The sequence below is a fragment of the Gossypium raimondii genome, chromosome 8 (assembly GCF_025698545.1).
Source record: "Gossypium raimondii isolate GPD5lz chromosome 8, ASM2569854v1, whole genome shotgun sequence".
Classification (NCBI taxonomy): Eukaryota; Viridiplantae; Streptophyta; class Magnoliopsida; order Malvales; family Malvaceae; genus Gossypium; species Gossypium raimondii.
In genome coordinates, this window is record NC_068572.1 from 11,727,258 (window position 1) to 11,743,650 (window position 16,393).

The following is a 16,393-nucleotide window of genomic DNA, read 5'->3' on the forward strand; positions in this document are numbered from 1 at the left end:
CGCATTTGCTTTCATTTTAATTCGATTTTAATTCGTTTTTTAATTGTTACCTCATATTTAGTTCCCAATTTCAATTAGATCCATGTTTGAACGGCGTCGTTTTCATCGATTGGGTTTGAAGGCCTGGTTTTGTGCGTCTAAATTGCAGCAATGGTCCCTCTGATGTGCAATGGTTCTCGATTTGGTTGTCTTCACACTTATTTCAAAGACGACCCTGAGATTTTGTTTTATCTTTGAAATTGTCCTTGTCTTTTTTTAATTTATAATGCTATTGTTATTATTATTGTTATTATTACTATTATTAATATAGGTATTGTTATCGTGTTGGTTTATATCTATTTATTTACTTTTATTTTACATTATTTTATTTTATTATGTATTATATATTGTAAAATATTCATTATCACATAGATTAATTATTTTTATGTAAATTGTTATATCATATATATCTTCTTTAATATTGTTATTCTACAAAATATATCTTTCTCATTACATATTTTCTATTTGTATAAAGGTTTTTCTTAACATAGTATTATTATATATATGTACATAATGTTTTAAAAAATATCTTCCTCTATATTTTCTATATTTCAACTTTTACATATTATTATATATCATTATTTATGTTGAGTTTTCATTTTATGCATACTACGTGTTAAATTAATAAATATATTACTTGTTTCAAATTCACTTTTTTAATATATTATTATTCAATAATTATTATTTCAAGTTTATTTTAAGTTCATGTATAAATATTTCAAAAATGTACTTAGGATTTGTTAGGCGTAATTCATCTTTTATTGTTTAGGGTATGTCTTAGAAAATTAATTTCTTTGATGTTTGGTTGTCAATATTGGTATTTGTATAATGTAATTAAAATTATCGTTGTTATTTTTATTTATTATTTGTATATATGTTACTTCTTGGCATGTATTTGAATTATCATTTGTCTTTTACATTACGCAACAATTGTACTGTGTTTGTTCTTCTTAAAACGTATTTTGTTGCAACCATTTCATTTCATAATTTTCAAAAGGTCTGATGATCATAAGTTCTCGAGAGAATTGTGCCCTAACTCACTGGGCTTCAATTCATCTCAATGAATTTAGATAATCAAGTGTTCATTTTATTAAAACCGCAATTTTAAGCATTTAAGATTACAAAATGTTGGATCCTAGCTTACTGGATACCACATTTTGTTGTCTTGATTTCAGAATAAAGGCAATGTTTGATGTTTAGGAATTTCGAGAAATTGAACCCTAACTTATTGGATTTTGATTTCTCGATTGACTTAAGTAATCGAATAACCTACTTAAAATACATGATTTTCTAAAAAGGGGGGACAAATTTAATTTTGAAGATTGAATTGTTGCACCCTAACTCACTGAGTGTGGCAATTTATTCCTGCAAAATAAGTGCGTCTTATCATTCAATTTAGTTTATTCAAGTTTTCTCACCAAAGGATTGTATTTTAAAATCTTTTCAAATTTTGACACCTAAGACATTAAACGATCAATTCAGTACCAATTTTGGGCGTCACGAGGGTGCTAGCCCTTCCTCGTGCGTAACCGGCTCCCAACCCTGTTTTCTCAAAATTTGCAGACCTAAAACTATTTTTAAGGTGATCCGATCACACCTCAATAAAAGATCGGTGGCGACTCCATTTCCATTTTCAAAATCGATTCTCGTTTTTTTAAAATAAAAAATGGTTTCGACAGTACCAAATTAGGAAAACGAGTCAAGTTCAAGTACCAAATTGGTCCCCCAAAAAGATTAAGAACCAACTTAAGAAAAAGTGTCAAGTTTAGGTACTAAATTAGGAAAAAAAGTATCAAGTTTGGGTACCAAATTGGACAACAAAAAGTTTAAGTACCAAATTAAGAAAAAAATGTCAAGTTCAGATACCAAATATTATATTAAGCAAAGAAAAAATTACTCACTTTAACTAAAAATGACATTGCTATCAACTTGAATTTGACAAAATAATCCTAATAGTATTAATTATCGAACTTTAATTTTGAAATCGAAAAGTAGAAAGATTAAATTCATAAAGTTAAAAGTCAAAAACTAAATTCTAAATATAGGAAGAGTAAAGGAACTTATCACATATTTTAACCAATAATTTTTTTTAAAGCTTTCAGAAAGTAAATAAAAGGCTTAATGATAAATTTAGCCACTAACGTTTACATGTTTTGTCAAAATGGCCCTAATTGTATTTTTGAGCCTTTTATTGCCATCAAACTTTGTTTTTTTTTTTCAATCTGCTTTTTCTAACAGATTTAATGAATAAATTCAATGTTTCAAATTTTCTTTTCTTTCAAAATGTTTCAAACTTTCATACGTTTGTTGACTGAGAAGTTTTTCTATTGAGTTAATTTTTTTTGATAATTATGCTTATTTTCTTTAAATTAAGAGTTGTTTTTAATTTAATTTAATGCATTGTTTATTTTATTATTTTCCACATGTAATTATTTTATTAGGTTATCTAAATAATAAATTGCATCTCATTATAAATATTTCACATCATCCTTATAAACATTTTTAACGTGCTTTTATTCAATCTATTAGAAAAAGCAAATTAAAAAAAAAATTTGAAGGTTAAAAAAGGTTAAAAAATACAATTAGGACAATTTTAACAAAATATGTCAACCTGGCTAAATTTGTCATTAAACCTAAATAAAATAATAAAAAAACCGGGTAGTTTTACCATTTTTGAATTTGGAAAGAACGGAGCTCCGGAATGTGGCGGCGAAACGCATTTCAGGTAATGACTTCCTCATCGACTTTTTTTTCCCTCTGAAAAACAAATTATATTCTTTTCACCATCGTTAGTTATTTACTGACTACTTGTTTGCTTTTAGGAAAATCCAGATTCTGATCAGAGCATTTCTGGTAATTTCTTTTTATCAACATTATTATTGTTATTTTTCTGTTTTTATCGAGGATGTGTACATTAGCTTATGAGCGATAATTTGGCAGACGAGGACGATTTCGACGATGATTTTCGAGAAAATTGTGCTTCATTAGGCGACCGCTTAGAAAAAGAGAAAGAGGTCGTTACTCAATTACTCTACTTGCTAGTTTATGTGTAAATGTTGAAAGTTTTTATTTCTCTATTTGAATTTTGATTTATAATTTTTTGCGTCGATAGGAAAGATTTCAACTCCAATCAAGACCTGAAACACTTAAAGGTATCCAGTTTCTGGTCAATTTCTTCTAGATTTGAGTTGTGGCTGCAATTCTTTTTTGTTAAGCTGTTTGATGTATTGCTCATTTGATTTTAAATTTTGTGTTAGAAAAATGTGATAACAACCGCTCGTACCATCAAGAACACATAAGTTTTTGTCTTGAAGAGGATGTTGAAGTGCCTGACTCTTCCGATGAGGGCAACTGCTTCCCCTCTGAGAAGTTATGTAGAAGAGTTTCCTGTGAGGAACTGGTCTCTTATGGTGAGGTAATAAGTAAAATTTCAGATAATTAATTTTTGTTTGTTTGTGGGATATCTTGCTGTCTAATGATGGTGCTTTAACTTGTGATCGTTGAGTGTATTCGGCATCTTTTTTGTTGTTTTTTGTGTTATAATTAGGTTTCCTTGGACAGGAGAATGTTATGCGCTCAGAGACATCCATTGCTTCTGGTGCTAAAGAATCTGATCATAGTTATGGAATTAAGGATGGAAATGGGGAAAATGCATGGTCTATGGTAGCTAAAGAGGCTGAGGCACTAATCAATTTGGACAAAAATGTTTCTAGCTTTTCTTCTGCCTCCAAAGCTGATAAATCTTATAAAGGTTTTTACTCTTGCTCCAAGATTGACTTGATTCTAATGCATTATCATTCCATTCTCAGTGTGTGCATTTGCTTTTCATCAGATCATGTTCTCATGGTAGTAAGCAGAAAAGGAAAAGGATGAGAAAATCCTGACTTCCTGAGAGTATGCGGGAACTCTTGCTACCTTATTGAATTACTATATCATTATTTTAAATAGTAATATTCAATTATATGCAAGTGGTAACATAGATAGATTCACATAAAATGTGCTGTTGCATCAAAAAGTGTATGGTAACTGTATGTATGGTAGTAGCTAGATCTTTCACTAGCCGACCTCATTGAGGGATCTACTTGTCCCGTGAGTCAGTTCCTAAACTCTTTCACATAACCACAATATTATGGGTCTTTATTTGACATTTGAAAGATGCTCCTTTTATTCTAATTTGGCAACCTGGGCTATGAATGCTTTTGCAGGTGCCAAAAGCAAAATTAAACCTCGATTTTCATTTCGCTTCCAATCACATAAAGGACTTTCTTGGCCTGCTACTTCAGATAATGAAAATGAGGTGTCAACTAAGGCTGGTGAAATGCCAGAAAGATTGAAGGCCAGTGATCATGGAACCTTAGAGCATTCAATAGCTGAGGTTCTTGAAGATTTCAATGGAGAAGAGGAAAACCAGTTAGAGATTGTTCCTGCTGATGTAGAAGCTCATGGTCATGGATTTATTGAGCATTCAATGGCTGAGCTTTTAGATGACCTTCAAGATAATACCAGTCTGCTAAGAGGGAATTTTAAAATGGTATTCCTCTTTACTCATTATTGTTCCTGAACCATAAGTTGTTGCTTAAATTTTTAATTTAAATGCATACTTCGCAGCATAGCAGGGCAAGAGGAAAAAGGGTACAAGCTGCTCTCAAAAGAAGTATATGTTCACTCGGTGATAGAACCATTGAAAGTGAAGACCTCAATGAGCCCTTCAGTGGTGGGTCATCAAGCAATGATGAGGTATACTCATCATGCCTGCAGTTGCTTAGTTATTGCCTCTTACTTGGAATTATGAACTGAATGTACTTGAACAAAATGCTTAAGCAGGCTGATTACCAAAATCTAAAACTTGCTACCCCTGAGATAAAGAAGCCAACTATTTCAGATAAGTTTCAGGAAGCCTTGGGTGCCACCTCCTTGACTGTTGAAGGCATCTTTATTCCTAGACCAGGAGCATTCAGGTTCATAACACGGCTAGAATTATCTTATCATGTTAATTATAAATGTTAGAAAAGTAGAATATATTCGAGTAACTTGTCCTCCCAATATTTGCAGCACTGGACTATTTGGAAAGTTGCAGCAGGTCATGCAGCAAGAAAAGGAGACAGATACGCATTTTCTTATGAAGTTACAGAATGGAGCTAGCTTTAAAAGTAACATCTTGTTATTGTTTGCCTTATCCCTTTAGCAAATTTTGAGGGAAATTGACTTATAAAGACTGCGTCACATAAGAAATTAATGAAAAAGTTGTTTACGCGTTTTGATACATTGCTTATTCTTTGCTCTTCTTTATTCTCCTTTTTCTCAGATGAGCCAAGCTGCATTACCGTGAACATTGTTTCAAGATATTTGGATGCAAAGCTGACAGTCTGTTATTGCTCTTTTGTCAAGACTCTAGAGGTTTGGGATCTTGAAGAAGTTTTAAGATGCAGTACCATGAGAACAGAAAACTTAGAAACTGAAGTTATACGTGTGTTTGTGCAGGGTATTTTGCAGCCAGAGAACCCCAAAATATTGGAAAATGAAGGACAAAAAGTAACTGTTATTTTCAATCAAAGAATATGTGCCAATGTTGACCTTGAAATTGGAAAGTTGATTTGCATTCACCCCCCATGGTATGTACATTGAACCCTAATTCTTATCACAAGGTCATTTCTTAAGTTAACCAGTGTGTATGATTACTACTAGTATTGAAGATTTCCATGCCTTGCGTTATTAGGTTTTTTTTTTATTTATAATTTCTGATCCTAGCAGAACTGTACCACATTTTATCTGCCTGATACTATACTGCAAGGAATCATTACACATGTAAAGACCTGAGCTAGTTCCTCGCCAGGGGAATTTTTAACATTTATAATTCAGTTGAATGAATTTGCTTCTATTTTCTATGGCAGGAAGGAAGTTGATGTCACTGGTGATGGCGAGAAAACAATTTTATCTACATATTTCTCTGACATCTCACCGTAACTAATTTGGGCATGTCTTTGAGGAAGTGGCTTTTTACATCATTCGTTCGAGTTCTAGACAAAGTCATATGATCGCTTGAAATGATCGAAAGAGCCATGCAATTCGTTCTGTAAATAGGCATATAGTTAGATTTTATGTTAGGGAATTAATGGGAACTGAAGTTTCTAATGGTAATTTTCTAAGCATAATATTTGTTATTGCAGGATCCTGTTATATATATATATGTGTGTGTGTGTGTGTTTATTCTAGTGTTTGAATTGTAGACCACTGTTTTTACTCTGGTTTTGAGCTTGGATATTGTAAAAGAAGTTATAGATGTCGAGATACAAAGTATTATAATGTATTCGTGATCATTTACTTAAATTTATGCGTGTTTATGTTCATTCATTGAAGTTACATGGACATGTTCATGAACAATGTTTATAAATAATAAACAAAAATATATAAATAATCATATATCTTATTTTAGATATCAAATACTCAAATATAAGTATTAATAATTATACTATAAATAAAATAAGCATACAAGCAATAATAATTTTATTAATATATAATAATCAAATAATAATGAATTTTAAAAGAAATTTAGATGATTTATTAAACAAGTTTATTCATAAATATAAATGAACTTAACAAACTTTGTTCGTCTTCAGGTCATTTAACAAATGAGCTTAAAAAATCTTGTTTATATTCATTTATTTAGCTTGAAACAAATGAAAAGTAGGAATCTAACTGATCATAGTTAATCAAAAGATCTGTACATTTCAAACTTTATATATGGTCAATCATTCTGAGTCACTGCAGTGAGGTCTGAGTATCATGTTACATGCTCATAAAATACAGAGAATCCTATACCTTGAAATAATGTTGCTCATAGTCAGCAGACCATCGAATAAGCTTTCATGATTTCATGATATACACTGCAAATTGCTTGAGTGCTTTCCTCCAAAACAGCTGCAAAGACAATTGTCCATTGCCATATAGGTCAGAATTTAATCTCATTGGCTATACATTTGTTCTCAGGAAGAAGCCAGCCTCAACCAGAGGAGCAAAGTTTCCTCATAACCAAGATTTAGAACTCGATCCAAGCGGAGCAGACCTTTCCGTTTCAACGAAGATCGAAGGAAATGAGTAAATCATTCTTGACATACAAGTTTTAAGGGAATTCACTATGCTAATACTTCATAAACTTGTTCCTGGGATTCCCATTCCACAGAGCTAAAACCAAGGTCTTTCTTCAACCCCTTCTCTTTCATCAATGTTCTCACTTTCTCAGCATCATCCCATCTCCCCATATCGGCATACAAATTGGACAACACAACATAGTAAGCACTGTTACTTGGCTCCAACTCCATAAGTTTCTTTGCAGATATCTCACTCAATTCCAAATTTCCATGAGCTCTACAACCAGCCAGCAATGATCCCCAAATGGACTTTGTAGGTTCGAAAGGCATTTCCTGCAGAACTCGAAAAGCATCGTCAAGACATCCTGCCCGTGCCAAGAGATCAATCATACATGCATAATGTTTAACCCCGGGCAAGAATCCATATCTCCCTTCAACTAAAGAAATAAATATTTTTCGACCCATATCGACCAAACCCGAACGACTACAAGCTGAAAGCACCCCAACTAAAGTTACATGATCAACCTTAAACCCTTCTTGTTCCATCCTATTAAACCACCAAATCGCCTGCTTACCATTTTTCGCTAAAGCTAGTCCGTTGATAACAGCATTCCACGTAAAATTGTTCTTCTTTTCCATGCTATGGAAAACTTTCAACCCTTCTTCAATCCTCCCACATTTTCCATACATATCAATCAAAGCAGTCCCAAGGATCAAATCCAGTTCCCATCTGTTTTTCATTATATAATCATGAATCCAAACCCCCATCTCAAAAGCACCAAAACCACCACAGGCAGCCAATGCATTCACCATAGTCACCCTATTAGGCACCACACCTGCATACTGCATTTGCTCAAAAGCAATCAAAGCATCATCATATTTTTCAACATTTCTGAACCCCGTGATCAAAATAGTCCACGAAACGACATCTCTATTACGCATTTCATCGAACACTTGGCGACATAACCTCATTTCACCAGACGAAGCATAGAGATTCATCAGGGAATTCTGTATATAAATATCATGGGAATGACCCAATTTTAAAACATGGGCCTGAACGATTTGTCCTTTCTGGAGCAGCTGGAAATCAGCTAGGGACTTGAGAAGGAAAGGGAAGGTGTAGTTATTAGGCAAAACCGAGGCGCACTGCATGTGGGCATATAAAGAAAAAGGAAGGTGTGGGGTTTTGGAGTGGGAGAAGGCTCTAAAGAGGGTGTTGTAAAGGAAGACATGAGGGGGTGGTTTAGAAAGAAGGAGGAAGGCGTGGGCATCGTTTAAAAGGCCTAAAGAGTTGCAGGCATTAATGAAATGGTGAGCTATGAAGTGGTTTTTGAGGAGGTTTCTGAGAATGAACTGAGCTTGGATCTGACGAATGTGAGAAGGAGAAGTGGAGGCGTTTATCAACTGAATGATTCTCTTTGTATACGATGACATGATTCAAGCGGTGGTGGCGGGTTATTGTTTCTGCCAAAATTTAAAGGCCTAAGAAAATAATATATATATATGAGAAAGGATAGAATGAGTAAAAATATTATAAGTTTCTAATAGTTTTATGACACATCAGTATTATTATACTGAATTAAGAATTTTAAGCATGTTTATATTTTTATTTTAATCACCCAAAATTGTTACTTTTAAGTGTTGATTGGGGTAAAAAATCAACGATTAAAGTAAAAAGTGGTAAAAATTAAAATAATACAAAATAATTATTAAACTGTACTTAGTTATTCCATTACCAAAATTCTAAATTTTTTAGATATTAAAATTTAAATTTAAAAATTAAAATAAATTAAATAAATTGTTAAATTTGTTTTGACCCTTGATAATGTTAATCGATTTGTTACTACAATATTAAAATTAATTAATTTAATATCCTTTTAAATTTTATTTTATGTTTCTAAATTATTTTAATGAAATTAACTCAAATAAATCATATTTAATAATTGCCTCACGGAACTTAAATTTCTTTTGATTATATGATCTCAAATATTTCATGCTAAGTAAAAGCAAAGGAAAAAAATCATTGCAATTTATTAAATTAATTGTTTATTCTGTAGGGGTTAACTTGAATTAAGCAACCAACAAGATCGAATAGAAAAAAATTGAACACAAATATTTACGTGGAAAAACTCCTCTGAAGAGGATAAAAAAACCACAGGTAAAAAATACTTCACTAAAACAACAAATAACCAAAGGAGAGTACAAGATGGAGAAATAAAAACAAACCCAAACCCAAAATACAAAGTTCTCCCGAAATTCCCACAAAAATCTCTCTTAACTGTGTTGTTGAATGTTGTTGAATCAATCTCTCTAGGGTTGCGAAAAGCTCTATTTATAGCCTGAAATTCGTGGGCTAATCTGATTAAAATATCCCTAGAGTTATTAGAGTTCGGCTGGGAAAGGTTAGCAGAGTTTAACTAGGAGAAGAAACCCGATTTAGTAGGGACCATGTCACCACATCGTGACGTCGTTTATCAGCTTGTCAGGACATCACATGTTGTGTCGTCGAGACATAGGTTTCTTTTTGTCTGGAAGTTGTGTGTCGAGTTGTTGGGACATTGGCTCTTCCTCGTCACGAGTCGACTCTGTTTCATCTAAAATGCGAGGCAGACTCCACAAATCTCCATCTTGACTCGTATTTTTGCAGTGCCTTCTTTTTCGAGCCACGTTTGGGGCCTAACTTGATCTTTGATGGATGCTGCCCAAATCCAAACAGTGTTTAAACTTGGAAACTAGAAGGCTTTTGCTCATCATATCGACTGGATTATTTTCTGTGCCGATTTTGTGAATCTGAACATCTCCTTGAGCAACCACCTCACAAACAAAGTGATACCGAATGTCTATGTGCTTTGTTCTTTCATGATGCATTTGATCCTTAGTGAGATGTATGACACTTTGACTATTGCAATATACAATATTTTCGTCGTGTTTATTAACTAGCTCCCCTAATAGACCTCTCAACCAAATGGCTTCTTTCATAGCTTCAATGATTGCCATATATTCAGCTTCGGTAGTTGATAAAGCTATAGTGGCTTGAAGCGTGACTTTTCAGCTAATGATGCATTTGTCGAAAACAAATAGATATCCTGCAAGGGATCTTTTTTTGTCAAAATCTCCTGCATAATCTGAGTCTACGAAGCTCACTAAACCCTTTGAAATTCTTCCAAACTCTAAACGAGTATTTGGTGACCCTTTCAAGTATCTGAGAATCCACTTATCTACTTGCCAGTATAATTTACCAGGTCTAGCCATGTATCTACTTACAACACTAACAACATGTGAAATATTTGGATGAGTGCAAAACATTGCATACATTAAGCTTCCAACTGCACTGGAGTAAGGAACCAAAGACATTTACTTTTCTTTATCTTCGGTTTCTGGTGACTCTGAAGCAAAAAATCTAAAGTGTGCTGTTAAGGGAGTACTAACCGGTTTCAAATTTTGCATTTCGAATTGCTTGAGGATCCTTTCAATGTACCTTTGATGTGACAAAAATATCCTACCAGAGTGTTTATCTCTGGAAATTTCCATTTCTAGAATTTTTTACCTACACCAAGATCCTTCATCTCACATTTAGATCTAACCATGGTTTTTAATCTATCAATTTCAGATGGATCCTTAGCTGTAATTAGCATATCATCAACATAAAGTAGCAAGTATATAAATGATCCATCATTAAGACGATTCAAGTATACACAACTATCATACTTAGTTCGTATTAAATCGATGCTTGACATAAATGAATCAAACTTCTTATACCATTGACGAGGAGATTGCTTCAGGCCATACATATATTTTTGTAGAAGGCAAACATGATCTTCCTTGCCTTTGATCCTTAAGCCTTCCGATTGCTGCATAAAAAAAATCCTCTTGTAGGTCGCCATGAAAGAATGCAATTTTCATATTTAACTGCTTTAATTCAAGGTTGTGTAATGAAACAAGAGCTAAAAATGTTCGAATGGACGTATGCTTCATAACAAGAGAGAACACATCATGAAAATCAACTTCCTCCACTTGACTGTAGCCCTTTGCGACCAACCTCACTTTATATTTGGTGCCACCTGGACCCGATTCTTCCTTCTTTTTGAACACCCACTTGCAACCAAATATCTATTTTTCGGTGGGTGGTTTCACGAGTTTCCAAGTCTTGTTCTTTTGAAGAGATTCTATCTCATCTTCCATTGCGACAAATCACTTGTCACAGCCTGATTTCGACCCTAATCGGACATAGTGGTTTCAGGACCACGAATCCGAGTCTAAAAAAAATTTTAATATTATTTTCTGTGTTTATTATGTGTTAATTTACATGTGTGAAAGTTTCGTGAATTAATTTTATTGTTTGTGTGCTTAATTTAATAAAAGGACTTAATCGCGTAAAATGTGAAATTGACTAATTAATGTGTAAAGTGCTAACTTGCTAATGTCTTTATAATGTGAAGTCCTTAATAGGAAATTAGGCCATTAATCATGATAGTGGACGGCATTATGCTTATAATTTATAGTTTTTATATTATGTATAAAGGTTATAATAATATATTATATTATAAAGTTAATATATATTAAAAGACAAACAAATTAAAAGCCACATTTTCATCTTATTTTGACCGAAACTAGAGAAAAGAGAAAGAAAGAAACCTAAGCTAGGTTCGACCATCTTTTGAAGCTTAATTCAATGTTAGTTTTTGTTCGGTTTTTGATAATTTTTACGTTTTTGAAATCGTTGCTTTGAATACTTCAAAACCCATGTCTTAATTTTGTGAATTGTTGATGATTTTGAAATGTGCCATTGATGAATGCTTGAGCTTTGTGATAGTTGATGATGAAAAATGAAAGATATGTGAAAGATTAACATGTTTTGTCTTTGAAATTTTGGTGAAATTGAGTAATTAGGGCTAAATTGTGAAAATAAATTTTTGAGGGACTAAAATGTGAAATAAATGAAATGTGTGGACTTGTATGAACACTAGGAACATTCGGACTTAGTATGGTGTGATTAAATTTTGTGTATTTTGTGTTTTGTGCAAAAAGGACTAAAAAAAGAGTAAAATGTGAGGGGGCAAAATGGTAATTTGCCCATTTATGTATTTTTGGATTTAATTGAATGATTTGATGGATAAAAAGGCTAAATTTGAATATTTTTAGATCAAGAAACGAAGAAAACGGAATTGGATTGGGGGAAAACAAAAGTAGTCGAATAGTCGAACGTCTCCGTCTATATCCGAGGTAAGTCTATTAGCTATTTAATGATATTAAATTAGTATATATGTATGTATATCGATTATAGTTGTTGTTGAGCTTTAATTTGAAGTAATTTGATTGAATAAATTAGAATTATAAATGGTATATATATATGTGTATAAAGTGTTCGAATATATATATATATATATATATATATATATATATATGCTTATATAAATTTTTGAATTAAGTTAAAGTAGGAATGCTATAAAGCATATATATATATAAATATATAATGTATTAATATTTATATATGTATCTATATGAATATGTTCTGAATTTAATTGATTGTTTGAAGGTTATATATATACACATAAGATTCGAATATGAGAAAATAAACACATGTATAAATTCTTGCTTTGATTAAAGGTACGTATTATACTCATGTATACATGGGTTTTCGAATATACATATATATATGTAAAAAAAAAAAACTTTGGGTTTGATTAGTGATATGTATATTGTAATTGTATAGGTGATTTGTAATTGTATAGGTGATTTTTTTAAATAAGGTGATTATATGTGAGATGGAACATTTATATATATAATTAAGTATTGATTATATTATAAGATATGAATGTTAAGCATGTATGTATAGTTTTGAATATGTATGGATGTACATAAATATGTTTTCATATTGAGCTTAGATATATATATATATATATATATATATATTATGCTCGAATAGGTGTGTATACATAAGTACATGTAAATTATTTGTATTAAATTTAGTTAAGTATATTTATATATACATGAATAAGTTGTGAAAGGTAAAGGCAAGAATGTGTATATATATAAATTCATATAGGTTCGAATATAAATAAACATACTTGTATGGGCTTTTAATTTTATTTAAAAGGTATAAATGTTAAATATGTATACTGGAGTTTGAATATATCTATATGTACATTTGTGTACAAGTTTTTAGATTGAATTAAAGACATAAAAGTTTATGTTTTCATAAATGAGGTTCGAATATATATTTATATGATTATAAGTTATTAGTACTTGAATTGGATTGAAAATATGATTTGCAAACTCATTTATGTTTGAGCATGGACTACGGTGAATATGTGTTTGCTGTTAATAAATATTTGAGGAATTATTCTGTATATGAGAAATTGAGATTTTCAGGTTTTAAAACCTAGCAGGCTAAGTGCCGGTGATCTGAATCAGGCTATAAGCCTAGCAGGCTAAGTGCCGGTGAACTGAATCAGGCTATAAGCCTAGCAGGCTAAGTGCCGGTGATCTGAATCAGGCTATAAGCCTAGCAGGCTAAGTGCCAGTGATCTGAATCAGGCTATAAGCCTAGCAGGCTAAGTGCCGGTGAACTAAATTAGGCTATAAGCCTAGCAGGCTAAGTGCCGGTGATCTGAATCAGGCTTTAAGCCTAACAAGCTAAGTGCCAGTGAATCTGTTTAAATTAAGTGATTATTTGCATTGGGTATATATGTGATTTTGGTTATATGTAATGGATAAATATATGAACATTTGTTTCTAAGTATTTGATGAGCATATAAACGTTCGAATCTTTATGTTTAGTGAGTATATATATATATGTTAGTTATCATGAAATTGTTGTATATATATATGTGTATGCACTCGACATATGTGGATTATAGTAAATATATATATGTGCATTCGGCACATGTGGTTGATAAGTGTAAGTATATGCTTTTGGCATATGTATTTGAAGAATATATATAAATATATATATGCATTCGATGAAGTGCAAGCGATAAGCACATATATGCATTTAGATATATGCAGTGATAAATACATATATACATTTAGTTATAATAAGTGTATATACATTTGGAGCTAATATTTGTTAAGCATATATGTATATAAGCATTCGGCTATTCATGTTTATGGTGAATTTACATTCGGTTTTAAGAGTTGATAATTATGTATGCTTTTGACTATATGTAATAGTTAACATATATAGTATTTGCGAATTCATTAAGTGTATCAGGAAATTACATAATTATTTTTATAATTTCTGTTATGCTATAGACTTACTAAGCTATAAAAGCTTACTTTGTTTGTTTATGTCTTTCTGATTTTTAGACTTAAGATCAAGCTTCAAGCTCGGGGATTGTCAGCAAGTTCATCACTCTATCTACTATCTCTGTATTAAACTGTTTAAATTTTAACTTTGGCATGTACAGGCTAGATAAATGTTTTGGTAAGTCGTACTTTGATATATTGTATATGAAATTAATAGCCATACGAAAATGGCTTATTTTCTTATGGTTTAACGGGATCAAAATGTTATGTTTTGTTTTAAAAAGGTTAAAGTAGAATTTATAATTATACTTACTTAAAATTTGGCTAAGCTTAATATATTTCCATTTATATATATACAATGCTTATATTTCTTATATTTTGATTTAGAAATAGTTGATTTAAACATGTATTCAAACGAATTGCATATCAATGTTAAATTCTTGAATTCTATTGAACGTTTGTATTGAGGTGTGTTTTGTTCAGTAATGCCTCGTAACCTTAGTCCGGCGACGGATAAGGGTTAGGGGGTGTTACATCACTTGCTCGAATTAGGAGTCTGAACTACCTCGGAATAATTGGAAGGATCGATCGAATCAATGCTCTCCGCAACACTTAGAGTGTATGCCACTAAATTTCTATGACAGTATTTCTGTGGTGGCTTAATTTCACGTCTTTTCCTATTTTGGGCTAACTTATAATTTTGTAGTTGAGATGTAAAAGGATTTTGAGAGTCAGATGAAGCCTCTAACTGATCTGAAGTTGCTTCAGTACCCTTCTGCAGTTCCGAAGCAACTTCAACCACATTTATATCGCGATTTCAGCTCTGCTCATCCTGTCATCGTGACTTCGTTGTTTGTAACATTGGGATGTCACTATCTGTTTTCGACTCCGACTCCACCTTTCTTGGGAGACTGTTTCATTTTTCCATTAAAGGAAGGCGACTCCTTCCAATTTCATCAAATGTAACATATCTACTAACAATCGTTTTTTTTTTTGTTTCTGGGCACCATAACTTAAAGCCTTTAACACCAGCGGCAAAACCCAGAAAATACATCTCACAACCCTTGGTTTAAGCTTTCCCTAACTAACTTGTGCATAAGCAAGACAACCGAATACTCTAAGTTTAGAGTAATTAGGGGGATTACCTGACCATATCTCTTCAAGAACCTTTCCATCCAATGCTTGATGTGGAGACTGGTTCACGAAATAACTTGCCAATTTAACAACTTCGACCCAAAAATCATTTTCTAATATTGTATTTGAAAGCATACATCGGGCTTTCTCAAGTAACGTTTTATTCATCCTTTCAACAACACCATTCTGCTACGAGGTACCAACAACTGTGTGATGTCTTTCAATTCCTTCCCTTTTGTAGTAATCATGAAACTCAGCTGAATAGAACTCGAGACCATTATTCGTTCTTAACTACTTTATAGATTTCCCAGTCTATTTTTCTAGTAAGGCCTTCCACTGGTTAAAGATCCCGAAGACTTCATTCTTGTGCTTCAAGAAATAAAACCAAACTTTTCTATAGTGATCATCAATAAACGTCAGAAGATATTTGCTACCTTTTTTGGAGATGACTAGAGTCGGACCCTATAAATCGAAATGAATGTAGTCAAGGGTCCCTTTTGTCCTGTACACTGTTGAATCAAAACTGACTCAAGTTTGCGTCCCATAAATGCAATGTTCGCAAAAATCTAACTTTTCAACTGCAGTGCCTATGAAAAGACCTCTTTTACTCAAAATGTTCATACCTTTTTTACTCATATGATTGAGTCGCATGTGCTATAACTGAGTTGATTCAGAATCTGTAAAGAGGAAATTTTATCGCGTCGTCACAACGTCATGGGTTCCCTCATCGTGACGTGGCGACGATTTCATCTCTGCTTTTATAATTGCTACTGCACCGGTCATTGTTGAACCTTGCAAAATGTATAGGCTACCGATTTTCTGTCCTTTCATCAAAAAAAAACAACTTCACAAAATACTTTGATGCCATTTGACTCGATGATGAT

The 16,393-nt window shown here is 32.4% G+C and overlaps 2 protein-coding genes and 1 long non-coding RNA gene across 5 annotated transcripts; 2 read left to right on the forward strand and 1 right to left on the reverse strand.

Annotated features, from left to right (window-relative positions):
• Nucleotides 1-2,661: 2,661 nt before the first annotated feature.
• LOC105790812 (uncharacterized) lies at nucleotides 2,662-6,366 on the forward strand. Of its 3 annotated transcripts, none has more exons than XM_012618583.2 (13): nucleotides 2,662-2,764; nucleotides 2,862-2,892; nucleotides 2,980-3,053; nucleotides 3,152-3,191; nucleotides 3,297-3,454; nucleotides 3,601-3,790; nucleotides 4,245-4,570; nucleotides 4,648-4,776; nucleotides 4,864-4,997; nucleotides 5,092-5,189; nucleotides 5,345-5,436; nucleotides 5,521-5,651; nucleotides 5,931-6,366. In XM_012618583.2, the coding sequence occupies exons 1-13, from the start codon at nucleotides 2,741-2,743 to the stop codon at nucleotides 6,001-6,003; spliced, it is 1,500 nt and encodes a 499-aa protein (XP_012474037.1). In that variant the 5' UTR covers nucleotides 2,662-2,740; the 3' UTR covers nucleotides 6,004-6,366. The 3 variants fall into 3 exon arrangements, with proteins under 3 accessions (XP_012474037.1, XP_012474036.1, XP_012474039.1); XM_012618582.2 differs by having other exon boundaries at nucleotides 3,297-3,449; nucleotides 3,587-3,790; XM_012618585.2 differs by having other exon boundaries at nucleotides 3,297-3,449; nucleotides 3,587-3,790; nucleotides 4,323-4,570.
• Nucleotides 6,367-6,660: 294 nt separating this feature from the next.
• LOC105790813 (pentatricopeptide repeat-containing protein At5g66520) lies at nucleotides 6,661-8,588 on the reverse strand. Its single transcript, XM_012618587.2, has one exon. The coding sequence runs from the start codon at nucleotides 8,559-8,561 to the stop codon at nucleotides 7,173-7,175; it is 1,389 nt and encodes a 462-aa protein (XP_012474041.1). The 5' UTR covers nucleotides 8,562-8,588; the 3' UTR covers nucleotides 6,661-7,172.
• Nucleotides 8,589-11,917: 3,329 nt separating this feature from the next.
• Nucleotides 11,918-14,658, forward strand: LOC128042949 (uncharacterized). Its single transcript, XR_008198567.1, has 2 exons — nucleotides 11,918-12,350; nucleotides 14,436-14,658. It is a non-coding gene; the product is annotated as an uncharacterized LOC128042949 (long non-coding RNA).
• Nucleotides 14,659-16,393: the final 1,735 nt, after the last annotated feature.

What these genes read in the sequence shown, in the direction of transcription:
- LOC105790812 (XM_012618582.2), top strand. Translation starts at nt 2,741, where the DNA reads ATGTGGCGGCGAAACGCATTTCAG. An exon ending in GGTCATCAAGCAATGATGAG is followed by an intron (nt 4,777 to 4,863) that starts GTATACTCATCA and finishes ATGCTTAAGCAG; the next exon opens with GCTGATTACCAAAATCTAAA. An exon ending in GAATGGAGCTAGCTTTAAAA is followed by an intron (nt 5,190 to 5,344) that starts GTAACATCTTGT and finishes CCTTTTTCTCAG; the next exon opens with ATGAGCCAAGCTGCATTACC.
- LOC105790813 (XM_012618587.2), bottom strand. Translation starts at nt 8,561, where the DNA reads ATGTCATCGTATACAAAGAGAATCATTCAGTTGATAAACGCCTCCACT.